At 38.8% G+C, this 17,489-nt stretch overlaps 1 protein-coding gene across 4 annotated transcripts in view; it reads right to left on the reverse strand.

Moving 5' to 3' along the window:
- Armc3 (armadillo repeat containing 3) overlaps window positions 1-17,489 on the reverse strand; it is a 101,103-nt gene that overhangs the window by 29,778 nt on the left and 53,836 nt on the right. For all 4 annotated transcript variants that reach the window (XM_048812709.1, XM_015495252.2, XM_048812710.1 and 1 more), the window contains 6 exons: window positions 11,074-11,323; window positions 7,060-7,196; window positions 5,786-5,954; window positions 3,830-3,930; window positions 2,920-3,021; window positions 2,370-2,477 (listed from right to left, as the gene is read on the reverse strand). In XM_048812709.1, coding sequence (XP_048668666.1) covers window positions 2,370-2,477; window positions 2,920-3,021; window positions 3,830-3,930; window positions 5,786-5,954; window positions 7,060-7,196; window positions 11,074-11,323 — 867 coding nt within the window. The remainder of the gene's footprint in view (window positions 1-2,369; window positions 2,478-2,919; window positions 3,022-3,829; window positions 3,931-5,785; window positions 5,955-7,059; window positions 7,197-11,073; window positions 11,324-17,489) is intronic.

Below are 17,489 nucleotides of genomic sequence, written 5' to 3' on the forward strand. Positions count from 1 at the left end.
TGTAAATCAATGGATGTGTAACTGATGTGATTCTGCAATCTGTGTATGGGGTGAAGGTGGGAGTTCATAACCCACTTGAATCAAAGTGTGGAATATGATATGTCAAGAAATTTGTAATGTTTTGAACAATCCACAATAAAAAATTAAAAAAAAAAAAAAAAACAAAAAAAAACCCAGAGCACAGTCTCTGGCACATAGCTGGGGATCAGTAAATGTTAGTTGAATAAATGACTGAAGAAATAAAAAAAGAAAAATTAGGCCCAAATCTCCATCATGTTGGATTAGGCCCCAACTTCCTTAATAAGACTCCTATAACACAAGAATTAATATCAAGAATCAATTAAATCAGATGAATTGAAACTAAAAAGCTTCTTCTCAGCAAAAGAAACAATCAGTGAGGTGAATAGAGAGCCTACAATTTAGGAACAAATTTTTACCACACACATGTCAGCTAGAGCACTAATCTCTAGGATATATAAAACATTCAAAAACCTTAACATCAAAAAGCAAGCAAGCAAACAAACAAACAAATAACCCAATCGATAAATGGGCCAAGAAACTGGACACTATCAGAAGAAGATATACAATCAGTCAATAAATATATGAAAAATGTTCATCATTGCTAGCAATTAGAGAAATGCAAATCAAAACTACTCTAAGATTTCATCTCACTTCAGACAGAATGGCAGCTATTAAGAATTCAAACAACAATAAGTGTTGTCGAAGATGTGGGGGGAAAAGGTACACTCATACAATGCTGGTGGGACTACAATTTGGTGCAGCCAATATGGAAAGCAGTATGGAGAATCCTTGGAAAACTGGGAATGGAATCACCATTTGACCCAGCTATCCCACTCCTTGGTCTCTACCAAAAGGACTTAAAAACAGCATACTGCAGGGACACAGCCACATCAATGTTTATGGCAGCACAATTCACAATAGCTAAACTCTGGAACCAACCTGGATGCCCTTTGGTAGATGAATGGATAAAGAAATTGTGGTATGTATACAAAATGGAATACTATTCAACATTAAAAGAGAATAAAATCATGGCATTTGCAGGTAAATGAAGTTAGAGAATATAATGCTGAGTGAAGTTAGCCAATCCCCCAAAAAACAATGCCGATTGTTTTCTCTGATTTAAGGCTGCTGATTCATAATGTGGTGGTGGTGGGGGCATGGGAGGATTAGATGAACTCAAGGTAGGGCAAAGGGGAAAAGGGGAGGGAGGGGAAGGACATGGGTGTAGGAAAGACGGTGGAATGAGGTGGACATCATTATCCTAAGTACATGTAAGAAGACACGAATGGTATGACTCTACTTTGGGTACAAACAGAGATATGAAAAATTGTGATCTATATGTGTAATATGAATTGTAATGCATTCTGCTGTCATATATAACAAATTAAAATTTTAAAAAATGAAAAAAAATGTAAAATGGGAAAAAAAATCTTATAGAAATGTCCCACACCTGTTAATTCTGGAGACTTGGGAGGCTGAAGCAGGAGGATGGCAAGTTTGAGATCAGTCTGAGCAATTTAGAGAGGCCCCAGCAAGTTAGTGAGACCCTGTCTCAAAATAAAAAATAAAAAGGGCTGGGGATGTGGCTCAATGATTTAGCACCTCTGAGTTCAATCCCTAGTACCAAAAGGAAAAAAAAAAAAAAAAAAAAAAGGCCCAAAGTCACATTAATTGTTCCAATCAAGTGAGAGCATTGTCCTATTTCCCTCTTCTGGATGCTTCTGCCTTAAAGGGTCAAGACTCCTGACCACAAGGGGAGTGAAAGGCCAGGGCAAGCTGGAGGCCAAAGTGGGCCTGGGGAGGCAGGAATGTGCTGGGCAGGTCAACCAATACTCAGGGCTGGACTTACAAGGTGGCCAGAACCTGCAGTTCCTGTTTTCATTTTTGAGTTCAAGTGACTGTGGGACCTTATAGTTCTTTTCAGTGATCACAGTGACCTAAACTCTCAGCTGAAGTTAGAGGAAATTCTCTCTGGGTAAATTTTAAAGAAACAGGGAGGGGGAAAAATAAAGATTATTTTTAATTATATCTCAGGAGTCTTGTCTCCTTCAACATACCCATTTCAGAAATAAACCTTCCTGTTTTGGTTTTCCATGGTATTGGGGATGGAATCCAGGGTCTTGGGCTCACATGCTAGACAAGCGCTCTACCACTGAGCACGCCACCAGACCCTAAAACCTCCTGTGAAAAGCCACCTCTGAGGCTGGGGGGTGAGCTCAGTGTTCAAGCAGTTGCCTAGCATGCCCAGGGCCTTGGGTTTGGTCCCCAGCACTGAGAGGAAAAAAAAAAAAAAGAAAAGAAAAGCCAGGAGTGTTTATAATGAGAAGATAGAATGACACATTTCCTACCTGGGTCCTTTTTCTTTCGTAGCACTTTTGCTAGCAACAGTGTTTCTTCCAGAAGCAGGCTCTGTTCTTTCTTCTGTGGGAGATCCAAATCCAGTACTAATACGAAAACTAATAATTTTTTGGGTTTTTTTTTTTTTTTGAGTCATTTGGAAAATATCGCAAACAATTATAATCATTCAGAAAATAACAATATGTTATATTTGCGAGGCATTTCATGGTTTATAAGGCCTTTCCCCTTTTGATTTGATTCTTTTTGCCATTAGGAAGCAGGGGCTACACATCATTCCCTCCACAGCTAAGGAAGCCAGACCTGCTCACAGAACTGACTCATGTCATTCCACATACTGCAGGGTCAACAGCAGTCAAAAGGGGAAAGCCCAAATCTCCCAGCTCCTATTTCAGAGATCTTTGCTACAGCAATTTAAAAAGCAATTATGCAATTATATTACTGTAAGAAGAAGCAGAATCATGTTGTCAAAATCTAAAAAAAATTTCACTTCCAGATTAAGGGGAGAGTTATTTGAGTATAAATAAAACATCATTTTCTTACTTGGTCTTTTCTCTACTTCCTCTTCTTAAAGAAGATGAAGAAGAAATACTTCGTCCATAGCCAACATCTGATGATTTATCATCCATAGATGGAGGTGGAGAACTAAAATTTGACACATTTGAAATTATTTTCTTAAATTTTTGTTTTATTTATTTTATTTGTATGTGGTGCTGAGAACTCAAACCCAGTGCCTCACATATGCCAGGCAAACGCTCTACCACTGAGCCACAATCCAAGCCCACATTTGAAATTATTTATGAATTAAAATAATTTGTCAGTATTGTCAAAAGAACAGATTTCTTTCTGAAAGCCATATTTGGAGCAGACTTTTAACAGGAACATACTATTTTAAAAGCATAAAGGAGAGATTAAGACACAAAAAATATCACAAAGCATTTACACACCAGAACAGGAAATATTTATATAAAATGTAACACCTTGGTACTATATTAGCTATATAGATATATGTGATCACTTTAAAAAATGTTGAGCTTTGATTTTTTTAGTTCTATCATTTACTTCTTATTTCAAAGAAAAATGCTGGGTTGTTACACTCAAGTACACAGTTCTAGAGACTCATAAACAGAACTCATCTTGGTTGACTCCTATCTACCCTTTCTGCAGTTACTCCAGGAGGGAGAATCCTGACTTCAGAAATCCACTGGAAATTGAGGATAACATGGTGTCAAAGGAAAAGAGCAGAGAACAGGTTGCACTGGTAATGGAGGCTGGTTATTCAGTGTCTGGCTGTGACTTTATGGACCACTGTTTGTTTTCAATGGTAGTGTTAGATACAGGAGAAGAGAAAGAAAGATACCATGCTGGTAATCTTCACATATTCACATGCTGACAAACAAAAAACCAAAAAAAATGTGTTTTCCTGCACCCCTGCCCCCACCCAAAGACTCACTTATCAGAAGCTTTACTGTTGATTAAGAGTACAGCTCGTTGATCACTTGGTTCTTGAAAGCAGAGCTCCTTCAATGGCAAAAGTTTAGTGCCAGGATTTATCTGTAAGATAGTTCAAGAATTGAAAAGTATTCTCTGTATGAGTCAGTATTTTTTAAAATAAATTTTGATGGACTATATTCTTGACAGTTTGTTTAATTCATTTACATACACGTCATATCTATGTGTGTGTGTGTGTATCTCCCTCTCCCTCTTTCTCTCTTTCTCTCATATATTAACAATATGTTATATTTGCAAGGCATTTCATGGTTTATAAGGCCTTGAGGATAACATGGTGTTAGAGAGAGAGAAAGAGAGAGAGAGAGAGAGAGAGAGAGAAAAGAGAGAGAGAGAGAGAGAGAGAGAGAACTGGGAACTGACGCTGTGGGCATTCTTGCCTTTGGGTGGCGTACCTCCCTCCAGTTCCTCACAACCTTTACTGTCTTAGCTATTTCTTAGCTCCTGAAAGTATCCGAGTTCACAATCCATCTATATGCCTCAGAGAGAATTTACTGTTGTAAACAAAGCCTTAGACAGGCAATTTTTATCAGCCAGGTAGAAGAGGATGGTCTAGGATCAACTTCTGAGCTCTGAGATCTCTTTCCAGTTAACTGATGGTTAGATCCTGTTCTCATCCAAGATATTTTTCATGATCCTTTTAGAATAAGGCAAAGTGATCTTTTTAAAAGAAGACAGACCCCATCCTTCTTCTGCCCCAGATCCTCGCCAGTTTCCCACTTCATTCAGATTAAAACCCAAGTCCTTCTGATGGTCTTTGGCAGCCCTTTATCTCTCTGATTGAGTTGGTACTCTTCTCTCACCTTGTCCTGTCAAGGATGTTTACCCCTTGTGGCTTTTGCACTGGGTATGTGTGTCACAGGGTGTTAAAGGGTATGGTGGTGGTGCTGGAGGAGGAGCCAGAGTAAAGTTTTAGACTAGTTGTTTTTCATTATTCAAAATTTCTCACATTCTCTACTGCCATAGTTGAGACCTCCCTTGCAAATACAGCTCAGCTATCTTTTATGGTCCTGTATTCTCTGCTTCTTTGAACCCAATTGGTCCAAGAAGGCTTCTGCTTCCAGCCTTGCTCAGTCCAGTTCTGAATTCCTGCACCTGCCCACCAAAGCATATGGCTTTTGTTCTTCCGAGTTCCCCCAGGGCCTCAGGAAGTACACACGTGATGGGACTTTCTGAGCTCTGCCCCCACTAGCTTTCTCGCTCCTCTGTGGTTTTCCTCCCTTTGTCATTTTTCCTCTTGCAGAGGCTCTACCTGACCTCAGGGACTTTAGGTAATGCTTAAATTTTTTGAAGTCTTTAAATCATGTTGTTTTCTCAGTTTTGCAAGGTTCTAAAGTTTTCTCCACGCCTCTTATTGCCTTTGGTGTAAAGTTTTTTAAAAAAAGAAATTTCAACTTAAGCAGCCACATCAAAAAGTCCTCAAGATATTAATTTTTCTTTCTGTTTTTCTCAATATAATGCTGAATTATACTGTATATTTTTTTGAAATTCCATCAATAAATGCAATTAAGTAAGATAATATTCTTCTACATTTTAAAGTCTAGTACTAGAATTTGGTTAGTTTCAATCAGAGTCTAATTACTGAAATGAAAAACATATTTTTATTCACTAAGCACAAGAAGTAATAGAACCAAAACTTAAAATGACCCTTTTGTAGCTTATCTGACATTTGAGACTGGCATTTGCAAGATGATTAAACTATAATTAGATTCTGGCTAAATCTGTTTAAAAATGTGAAATCTTATAACCAAAGTTAAGGATAATATGCTGATTTTCAAATTTCTGTCTCTAAAAATATGAATTATATTTGGTGCTCATAAAATGGCCATGTAACGGCATCATGATTAAAGGAAAAATTATTACTCTGCATACTAAAACACAAATAAGTGCTGTCACTTACCCGACCATAATCATAGAATCCATCACTAATTATGTTATTTGACAATAAACAGCCAGTCTGGCTATATTTCAGAGAGAGATTATTGTTGAGCAGTTTGTTATAAGCTGCCTCACTGAATTTATTTTTTCGTCTCACCGATAGATTAATTTCTTCAAGGATATCTATAGCCCTGTCAATAAAAGCAAAAGACATTATTTGCTTTCTAGGAGCAATCCAACCTTGAGCTCTCTCACTTACATGCTTAAGGTCCTGAAGGAATTGACATGCAAAGCTGAATGCCTCCCCGATCCTTCTAGATAACGTAATACTGACAAAATTATGAAGACAAATCAACCCTTTTGGAGAACATTTATGCCAGGTAGTGACTCATATTCAAATGGTTGTGAAAACAAAACAAAACAAAACTATTGTGGTTTGGGTTAAGTGTCTTCCAGAAGCTCGTGTGTTGAAGGCTTGGTTTCCAGTCTTTGGTGCTCTTGGAAGGTGGTAGAACCTTTCAGAGTGGATCTAGTAGGAGGAAGTTAGATCATGGGGGCATGCCTTTGCAGGGGATATTGGAACCCCAGTCCCATCCTCTGTCACTTACTTCCTGCTAGGATGCCACCGGCCCTAAAGTAACAAGGCCAACTGATCATGGACTGAAACCTCCAACACAGTGAGCCCAACAAACCTTTCCTCTTTGTAAGTTGATTCATTTCAGGCATTTGTTGTGGTAATAGAAAGCTAGCTAACACAAACACTTTTAGGGGGAAAACAAGAATCATTGTCTATTTAAAACAAAACTAGTATTGGACCCCAACCTTTTCAGCTAACCAGGCAATATATACAAAGAATAAAAATGGTTAGGAATTAGTAGAGTAATTGTAAAACCCTATTTGCTGCTATGCTAAGGGCAACTAAATTCACCTGCTGTTTGTAAGAAGAACAGATTAGGCCAGGTAGGTTAATTAGATAATTCTGGTAAAAAAAAAAAATAATTAAAAAAAAGGATTGGATGGCTGGGGAAGAAAGACTGAGATGATATCATGGCCTGCCTATTTTATTTTAGTCTTAAAATTGAGAGACAAATAGATTGGGTTTGGCAACAGCAGAGGAAAGTGAAAGAGAAACATGTATCAAGATGGAGAAGTGAGAAAGGAAATAATGAAGCTGGCTGGGTAAAGGGCAGTGGGGCAGCTGACGGGGAGCGATGGGGAAGGACGCCTGCCTCTAGACAGTGCTTCCCATCTTCAGCTCCTCATCTGAGCCGGAGACTTGAGATGGCATCCACTCACCCGAGCCGGCATAACTCCACCGCCATTGGCTCCTCACTGGCACAGACCATCACAGCCCAACTGGCATGCCTTCTCACCTCGTCATTCTTGGAATACAGGAGCTCCACCAGGGGTTCCAGTCCACCACAATTTCTTAACTAAAAGCAGAAACCAAAATTTTACACATTAAGAATATAAACATTCATGCTTAAAAACAAACAAACAAAAAAACCTCATTGTTTGATTGTTAAAGTTTTTTTTTTTTTTTTCCCGGGCCCTCTACCACTGAGCCACGTCCCCAGTCCTATTTTGTAGTTTATTTAGAGACAGGGTCTCACAGAGTCGCATAGTGCCTCACTGTGGCTGAGGCTGGCTTTGAACTCACAATCCTCTTGCCTCAGCCTCCTGAGCTGCTGGGATTACAGGTGTAGGCCACCATGCCCAGCTGTTAAAGGTTTTTATGATCTAAAAATGTGTCTCTATTTAGAGTTATTAAATTTAGGGGAAAATCAATTATAAACCTTTATAGACAGGAGCCCAGTTTCTATAAGAAGAGACCCCCACAGAAGGAACTCAGCATGATGGCATGTGGTAAGGGGGCGGTGGGGAAGGAGTCTGTCTTCTCACTGCCTGCCTACACAAGAGATGCTCTGTGCTGAGGTACTCTGCTCCTGAACACTGAATCTTCACTTGGTCCTATGGTAGACGGTCCCCCCACAATGGTGTGCTTATTCCTTGGTACATGGAATAAAACTAAGGATTTTGAGATGGAGATTATCCTGGATTATCCAGTGGGCCCAATATGAATACCAGGATCCTTCCAAAGAGGAGACAGGAGTGCCAAAGCAGTAAAAACTGTGATAGAAGCTGAGATTGCAGTGATATGCTGTGCAGATAGATGAGGGGAATACAAACCAAACAATGCAGGTGACTCGAGGAGCTGGAAAGGGTAAGGAAATGGACTTTCCCCTAAAGCCTCCAGAGGGAAAACAGTCCTGTTAACAATTTGATTTTGGCTTATAAGACCCATTTTTGGATTTGTGACCTTCCAAAGTGTAAGATAATAGCTTTTTATTGCTTTAAGCTACTAAGTGGTGATAATTTGTTATAGCAGCAACAGGAAACTAATACAATCCCAAGGCTGGATTAGAAGCAATCAATGTGGGCAAGCAGCACCCACACACTGGACACAGTCACCAGCACAGTCGCAGCAGTGTGGCCAAAGCAATATTGAAGCAATTCTTAGAAAAGGACCCACCAGTGCTATCTGCACAATTTCTCTATTTCTTTAAGAAGTAGAGAAGAAAAAGAACAAGAAAAGAATTTGAAGGAGCTACATTAATTACTTTATTAAAATAAATTACTAATGTGTAAAATTGTTCTAATCAGGAAAACAAAAAGATCTGACAGAGCTGTTGTCTCAGGTCTAAAATTCAATACTGGGACTAGGGATACAGCTCAGTTGGTAGAGTACTTGCGTTGCATGCACAAGGCCATGGGTTCAATCCAGTATCACACAAAAAATAAATAAACACACAAATAAATAAATAAAATGCAATACTGTATTATAGGAGCCTGAAGGATCAAAATAATATTCTATCAAATATTAGTACCAAAGACAGTATCCAAAGTTGAGAGCCCTCGTGGACCATGTTCCACTTTCAGTTATTCTTGTCTCAAACTCAGACTCTGGCAAGACTTTCACATTAGCAAACGTAACTTGGATAGCTCAGAAAAGTTCTTTTAGCTCCCTATGCTTAGCAAGTCAAATTTCTGAACATCTTTGTTTCTGGGTAAAACACAAGATAGTTATTAAACTCCATGTGTTCCCTTGGTAAATACCTCCTTCATTTATTAATTCCTCTGTTCACTCATGCTCTCATTCATTGAACAATTATCTACTAAGACTACAGTATGTACCAGGTATATGTTAATGACATGGACACAGGGAAGAAAAAACTCAGTTCCCTTCTTCAAAACCTCAAAGAGCCTATAGTCCTTCTCGAAAGAACCATAAAGTGCAAAAGGGATGAAAAGGAAGTGATGTGTGGGGTGTAATGGAAGCACAGAGGATGATGAACTCAACTTTGAAAACTAAAATAAGGCCTCATGGAGGATAGGACAGTTAAGCTGTTTCTTTGTTTATTTATTTATTTATTTTTGTGCTTCTGGGGATCCAACCCAGGGCCTCATGCATGCTAGGCAATCACTCTCCCACATAATTACCTCCCCAGCCCCTGAGCTGCCTTTTGAAAGAGAAAGAGGAATCTATCAGATGGATCACAGGGAGACTAGCTTTCCATGCAGTCAAATCAAGGAGGTATAAGTGAGAGAATGGCATGTTCTGATAGAACAACAAACAGTGTGGTATTTCTGGGGTGTAGAGTCCCACCTGGGAAAAGCTGGAGTTTGGGCTGAATAGGTAGGCAGGTGAGGATCATCCAGGGCCCTCGAATGTAACACTAAGCTGCTTAACCCTTACTATGTGGCAGTGGAAAGCCACGGGAGACTTGTAATGGTGTGATGAAGGTCACATATTGGTCACAGATTGGTCTGGAGGAGGTATGAGGAGCAAAAGCAGTAAAGAGCCTTCCGCAATCTTTCAGGAACTAGACCGACTGCTCTGCAAACTCATGCAGGAAAATGTGGCCATGACACTTGAGTTTAACACTGTGTTCCCAGTGCCTAGCAGAATTGCCTGGCATGTAGTACTTGACAAATAAATATCTGGTGGATACCTGAATGGATGAGTAACAGGAAAAAGGGAAGGAGATAGAATAGATATCTAAGAAACAAAAGAAAAATGAGTAGGAGAGCATGAGTATCAACTTGGGCTCTGGACTTGGGTGTGTTCTCATGTCACTTACCAACTCTGCTTTGTGCATCTTATTTCTCTAAACCTCCTCTTCCTCATCTGTAAACTGGATTGCAAACATGCCTATTTCAAGCAAGTCTTGAATGCTTAGCACAGAGCCTGGCACAGAGTAGGTGCTCAATAAATGTTAACTTTTGTTATTTTTATTGGGGAAGAGGAACAAAGTCCTTGGGTGTTTGAATAAGTTCAATGGTGACACATTTCAAAAGGAGAAAATTGAGAGAAAAAGGATATTTGTAAGTTTATATCAAGTTTTAGTAAAGATATACTAGTATCACCATAAGCACCAAGATTTTTATATGATCAGCTTTCAAAAAAGAAACTTCTATGTTTAAAGTTTATGATGTACAAAAGAAACACCAGAATATAATCACATGTGTAATTTAAATAATCCTAATAAAAGGCAGTCTTGTTTGTCTACCATGGTGCAGTTCAATGATCTTGAACCCTTGTGTGTTTCTCCCAATCGAATCCACTCCCTAAATCTCCCCAGAGCAACCATCTTCTTGAATTTGGGATTAATTATTACCTTGCTTATCTTTATCATTTTAACTTATATATTTGGATGCCTAAACAACATAAAGCTTAGCTTTGCATATTTTTGAATGCTGCATTGGAAGCATAAGTATTGTTCTCTACAACTTGTCTTTATTCAGCGTAAGGTTGATGGAATTCATTCCTGCTGATGTCAAGCTGTGGTTCATTTCATTTTGACCTTCATGAGAGTCAATTTTGTGAATACACCATAATTTATTCATCTGTTCTCTTAACACTAGGACAAATGATTTGTTTCCAGTTGTTTAGATATTATAAATAATGCTTCCTGGTACGCAGAGGTGAGAGATTCCTTTAGAAATCTCACATAGAAACAGAATTGCTGGGTTGCTAGGATTTGCTCACCTTCTTTGCTTAAAAATGCCCACTTGTGAGCGCCTGCCTAGAGTGTGCAAGGCCCTCAGTTCATTGCTCAGCACTGCTTAGAAAAACCAACCAACCAACCCCTAAACTGCACAAAATGCCAACTTGTTTTTTCATTGTGGTGTTCCAGTTATGAAAGGACTTAAATCACGGAAATGTTCGCGTACCTGAAAATGTTTCAAATGCATCCACTAATAGGTACTGAGCAGGAAAACCAGAATGAATGCTGGGAAAAGTCTCACCCCTGTCCGAGCCTCCACGTCGCACGCGGTGGCAGCCACCGTGAGCGCGGCTTTGCTCTGCACCACCGGGTTGTCAGAGCGCAGCGGGCCCAGGAGGGCGTGCATGATGTCGCGGCCCTGGATGCTGGCGCGCAGGGGCTCCTGCATGGCCATGTTGGTTAACACGGTGGCGGCGTTGGCAATGGCTCCGTCTCGTTTGCTAGACAGGATGCTTATCAGTGGATCGATACCGTCGGCTTCAGCAGCAGCACTGAGTAAATGAGGGAGAAACGACTGTGATTCATCTGAGTTCAAAAAATGAATCTTTGGAGCATTCAACAAAGCTTATACAGCAAATGCACACAGAAATGACGATTTTAGAAATTAATTTGTCATGCGATGAACCCAGAATTAGGTGCGGTGGTAAGCGGAGTCTGGGAAAATTTCAGGTGTGAATGAATTAAAATAATCCTTTTTTTTTTTTCTATTTCCACAGGTTTTGGTCATAGGAAAAAAGTATGCATATTACTTCGAAAGGAGCTCTATTATAACTTGTTTTTTCCCTCAATAAATTCTGTTCAAAGAAAATATATTAGACTCTTTCTGTTAGGAAAAACAAAACTTTAAATAGGGAAAATAAGGGAACATGGAAACTCCTGATTTAAATTAAAATTCTTTAGCTCATCTTCCATTTCTTGAAATGAGAGTGTTATTTGTAGGCAGAGGCTAAAATGGTTGAAACCAGCAAATTTTTTACATAGGAATTTTGATTTTACAGATTGAATGTCAAAGATCCAAATCATGATGTTGCTACAGATAATTTTAGGAATGCAGGTACATTTAATTTTTAAATTTCCTATTCCAAGGGCTACAGTTAGCTATTAATATCTTAACATTCTTTTCACAATGAGAAAACCTCTTTTAAGAACATGGTATTTTCTATGGTCTCTACATTTTAATCATTTAAAAATCTCACAAAAGAGTGAAAATGAAAATTAGAGTATTTAATGAGTGGGAGACCACTTAATTAGATTCTTTAATATTTGGAATTGCTTTAAATAGATGATGTTCAAGCAATGAGATCGAGCTGTTCAAACAATAAGATATACAGAGCATCCTGGTTTTAGATGAGGACCCAGAATCACGTGTTAAAAATCCACTTTAATCATTGTGTTAATAGAGATCATCAAGATCATAAAAAAATTGAGATTCCAATAATATGAACAACTCTTTTAAGTTTATATTTTACACATTTTTTTTTTCCATTTAAGATCACATGATAACCAACTACATGATTTAAGCCACCACCCTGCATTCTGATGCATTTAATTTGGCACTGTCACTTAAATTGTCTGATTGTGAGGCTTGGAGACCTCAAAAACAGAAGTTATGACAATTGTCCCTATGAGAGCCAATGACAATTAAGATCTTGGTAAAGAGACTGCTAGCCCATGGTGAAGGGAGGCTGTGATTCTGGCACAAACTGGTGTGGAAGGAAGCTGGACAACAGGGTTGGACAGGAATGCCATGGGCTGGGAAGGCAGCCCTGGAGAATGACGGGCTCCATTGGTGTTGGCTCTGAAGGGCCACTTCCCACTCTGGCTTACGTATTCCAGTCCATCAGCCCAATTCCATCAAACACACCGTACTGATCCCAAGGTTCAGCAAAGCCTAGTTCCATTTCTCCAGGCCTTAGTGTACAGTTAACTGTTCTTGTGATATCTTCTTTTCTTTCTCTGGGAAGATGTTTCTTAAAATTAAACTTTGTCTGACTGTTATATAGCCCATGTTTACTTGTTTTGTATAAAATGTTGGAAGGCCCTGCATCTCACTATGATAGCCCAAGGGCTAGCATTCAGTTTCCTTTCCCAGGGGATAAAATAAACACTCATTAAGATAGTTTCACTTTTAATTCTCTCTCCTATTATTAATTGACATGGTGGTCATTTGGTCTTATGAATAAGGAAAAATTTGGAGTTTCTAATTTTTTAGTTTACCAGAAACTTCTCATTTTTTACATTTTTTTTCCAAATTATATATGTTAAAACATTGAATTTTAAATACTTATAGCAAGACCATTGTTGTTGCTGGGAATCAAATCTAGGGCCTCGAACATGCTCAGCGTATGCTTTATCACTGAGATATACCCCCAGCCCCTGGGATCTTAAATTCAGCATATTTTCTAACTAATATATGCTTAAATATGTTCAGAAATCATTTTCTTTCCCTTTTTAGTAACTTTTCAGGAATCCAATGCAATCAGTCCCTTAAATCATATACTTTATATTTTTTAATTATCATAAACATGCCTTGGTCAAAATGCATGATTCCTTTATCAAGAGACAGGTTTTTTTTTTTTTTCTCTTTGACAATGTTCACTTTTTAAAACATCTTGGCAAGTTCAGAAAGAGCACACAATGGAGGTATTTCAACGGCTTCTGTGATAGAAGCCAGAAGTATTTTAAGAACATGCATACCAAATAAGTCCTCAAAGGCTTTGTCTTTTATGTGCATCCAAGAGATTTTAAAAAATTCAAGGAGTACATAGGATCACACCCCATCATTTAGTTTCTCTTGAAACCAAGAAACTAAGAATTACTGGGTCAAATATAGGAATTTCTATCAGGTGTGACAGATTTCTCAGCCTTCTGCGTTGCTTTTGGCTTCCTTCTCCTGCATGAAGACACATTTTGCATTGCTCCATATCTCTGCATTCTGCTCTTTTCTTTGCTCTTTATGGAGGCAGTAAAGGGAAGTACATAAAAATCTAGCTGTTTAAAAACCCAGAGATTCTAGTACACAGGGAAGATAGCTTTTATTACATTGACATAAAAACCAGCACAGGAAGACAAATCCTGCCTTCACATCTGGGAAGAACCACCGGCATTATCTGCACATTATCTGTCCCTCATTTGGTATGTTCAGCTCTAAGTCTAAAAAGAACACCTGAAATTAACTTATTGTAGAAAATTAAACTATTATTCTTACTTAAGAAAACTAATTTCATTCATAAAAAAGTACAGAACTTGTACTTTTTACCAAAAACAACTGCGTTAATTTTGTTTCTCTTAAGCCAAAGGCATCATTTTATTTTTCTCTGCCTCTAATAGGGAAACAGGCTGAAGACTGTCACATTTTAAAAGCATATTCCAGTTTCCTAAGTAGTATAGTATTATCCAAATGAATGGGACAGGAGTCAAACAGCTTTGCTATAAAATCCAGAATTATAGGGCCATATGCCACCGCAAATAATTTTAAAATATTTTCTGATATTTACTATCATTAGTCTCCATCCAATTGAAGTTTAATCCAGTAAGAGTTTAAAATGTAAATTGAAAACAAACCTAAAAAGCAAACCTAGGAATGTATAAAAACATCTGTTTACATCATGTGACACGTAAACAAAGATGAAGTTTGACATGTCGTGTATATCCAATGTATTACGGGTCCTAACTACTTTCCTCTTCCATTATTTCTCAAATCTCACTCCTCAGTCCATCATTCTACCAAATTTAATCCAACAGCCTCTTTTGTGGGTTGATATAAGTAGACTGTCCCTGACTTACAATTTATGATTTTTCAACTTGACAATGTTGTGAAAGCAATGTACATTCAATAGAAACCATGCATTTGCATGTTTTACCAGGTCAGTAATGTGCTGTAAGGTACTCTCTCACTATGCTGAGTATCACCCATGAGCCATAGCTCCCAGTCAGCCAAGTGATCATCAGAGTAAACAACTGGTAGCTACAGGATGCTGTGTTGCTAAGCTACAGTGCACAGAAAGTTAGTGTATTAAATACATTTTGGACTTAGATGCTTTCAGCTTACAATGGATTTATAGGAACACTCATTGTAAGTTGAGGAGCACCTATAATCTCATCCTCACCCTGGTCCTTTCTCCATCTGACAGCTAAAGCAATCTTTTAAAATCATAAATGTAATTATATTGCTTCTCTACTTAAAACACTCAAGGTTTCCCATCCCTCAGGATAAACCCCAAATATATCATATGGCCTCCACAGAGACTTTCAATATACTGGGCTCTTTCTCACTTCAGAGTACTCCCATGTGCTTTTCCCACTTCCTGATATCCTCTTCCCACTGGATAATTCCCATTCAACTTTCATAGTCTAATATAAATGTCTCTCCCAAGGGATTACTTTTTTCTTCTCTTTTTCTTTTTTCCTTTCTTGGTTATAGGGGTGTTTTACCACTGAGCTGCATCCTCACCCTTTTCATTTTTTTTTATTTTGAGATACATTCTCACTTAAATTGCTGAGGTTCTCACTTAGTTACTGAGGCTGGCCTTGAACTTGCGGTCTTCTTACCTCAGCCCCCGGAGTTGCTGGAATTGTGGGTATGCATCATGGTGCCTGGCCATGGAAACATTACTTGATCCCCAAACTGGTCTCTTTTTAAAGGTGAGCTCAGTGCCTTTGTTTACTAAATGTGAACTTTTCTTTTTGTTTAAAAAATTATATTTTAACGAGGGGCACAGTGGGGTGCACACCTGTAATCCCAGCAATTTGGGGAAGCTGAGGCAAGAGGATTGCAAATTCAAAGCCAGCCTCAGCAATTTAGTGACACCCTCAATAACTTAGTGAGACCCTGTTTCAAAATGAAAGATAAAAAGGACTGGGAGTCTACTCAGTGATAAAGTGCTAAAGGGTTGAATCCCTAGTACCTTACCAAAAAAAAAAAAAGTTTGGCATAAATGTCCATAATCAGAGAAAGGTAACAATTTAAAAATAGTATTTTACTGCATTTGTTATGGTTTAGAATTAAGCAGTCTTTCACATCCCAAAGCCCCACAATGAAAAAACATTTACAGCTGAGTGTGGTGGTGCATGCCTATAATCCCAGCAGCTTGGGAGGCTGAGGCAGGAGGATCACAAGTTCAAAGCCAGCCTCAGCATATTATTGAGAACCTAAGCAACTTAATGAGACCCTGTCTTAAAATAAAAAATAAGGGCTGGGATGTTGCTCAGTGGTTAGGCAAACCTGAGTTCAATCCCTGGTACCAAAAAAATAAAAAATAAAAAATCACAGAATGGCTACTGAGGAGAAATTCAATTACACAAATGAGTCAGTGAGTCAATTGCTCACTGAAATATACTGTGCTATTTCGTGGCTGTCTTTGCGCTTGTGTTCCCTTTGTCTGAAATACCCTTCCCTATCCCTCCTGCACTTCTGCCTGAAGAACTCTATTTAGTTCCCTCTTCAGTTCCTGTGTAATGCTCCCTTTCTCTGCAGCTGCCCATAACCATCACTGACCCTTTTCGTCAATTACTCCTTCCTCTGTGCTTTGCCTACATCTGGTAGTACTTCTTAGAGACAATATTTGAGTCTTATCTCTAGTTCTGAGAAGATCAAAATACTTTAATTGACCTAAATTAACTCAAGGTGAGTGAAGAAAAACCTCTGCATGCGTTAAAGAGGAGTGAGGGGGAAAGGTGCTTTGCTCAGCTTTAAGTTCACAAGAAAGAATATGATCCAACAAAATCAGGATCTCCACTTTTATCACTTACAGCTGTCCTTGAAACTGGTTCATTTCTTCCCCATCCTTAATGCTTCTCCAGTAATTTTGGGTAATTTTTAAGTGAAGTTCCATAAATGAAAGTTTGTACTGTGGATCTTAGGAATATATTTAATTCACATATCGAGGAATGCCTCTTTTTTGACTTTGCAAACATTGTTGACTCTGAGGGTGTCATCAGATGACACCATTTGGTACCTCTTGGAACTGGATCTTTGCGGCAGTTTGAGGTTCACATGCGACCCATCTGTAAAGGCTGGTTACGTGAATCAAGGGTGACCTTGAGTAGTATGGAAATCTGTTTAACAGAGCCCACATACAGGGTAATATGTGGAACCCGATGGAACAGATGGTAATATTGGCAGTAAGAACCTTGTTTGTTAACAGTGATTACAACCATTCCCACCAGCATGACTTTTCATATGTCTCTGAGAGTTTTGTCACACTGAGGAAGACATATTGGCGGCAAGACTGTGCTGCAGGTGGTCAGGAGAGGTGCATGTGTAGCGGCAATTCAGAGGTGGCATTTTTAAGCCTTGCTGGCTGACAGTAAATCAGCAGTGGTTGAACCCTGTCTAATGTGATAAGCAGGTCTCCTGGTTGGCACCTCCATATTTGGAATGCGGAGAACAGGATTCCTGACTCTTGTTCCTGCCAGCTTTTCAACAAAGGCAAAGATCCGAGAAGTGGGGTATGTTTGCTAAATTGGTCACTTTCAGGACCCAAAGCAGCCATCACCTGACTGTAGCCCCAGAGCTTCAGAATGGTGGGATGTGTGCCCTCAAACTCTGGCTCAACTCCAGGATTGACAAAACTGGCCAAGAGAATTTCCCCCTTTTTAAAGAAATATTATTTAAAGAAGTTTTTTTGGTCTTTTTTTTTTCTTTTTACTATTAAG

Source organism: Marmota marmota, unplaced genomic scaffold, assembly GCF_001458135.2.
Source record: "Marmota marmota marmota unplaced genomic scaffold, marMar, whole genome shotgun sequence".
Classification (NCBI taxonomy): Eukaryota; Metazoa; Chordata; class Mammalia; order Rodentia; family Sciuridae; genus Marmota; species Marmota marmota.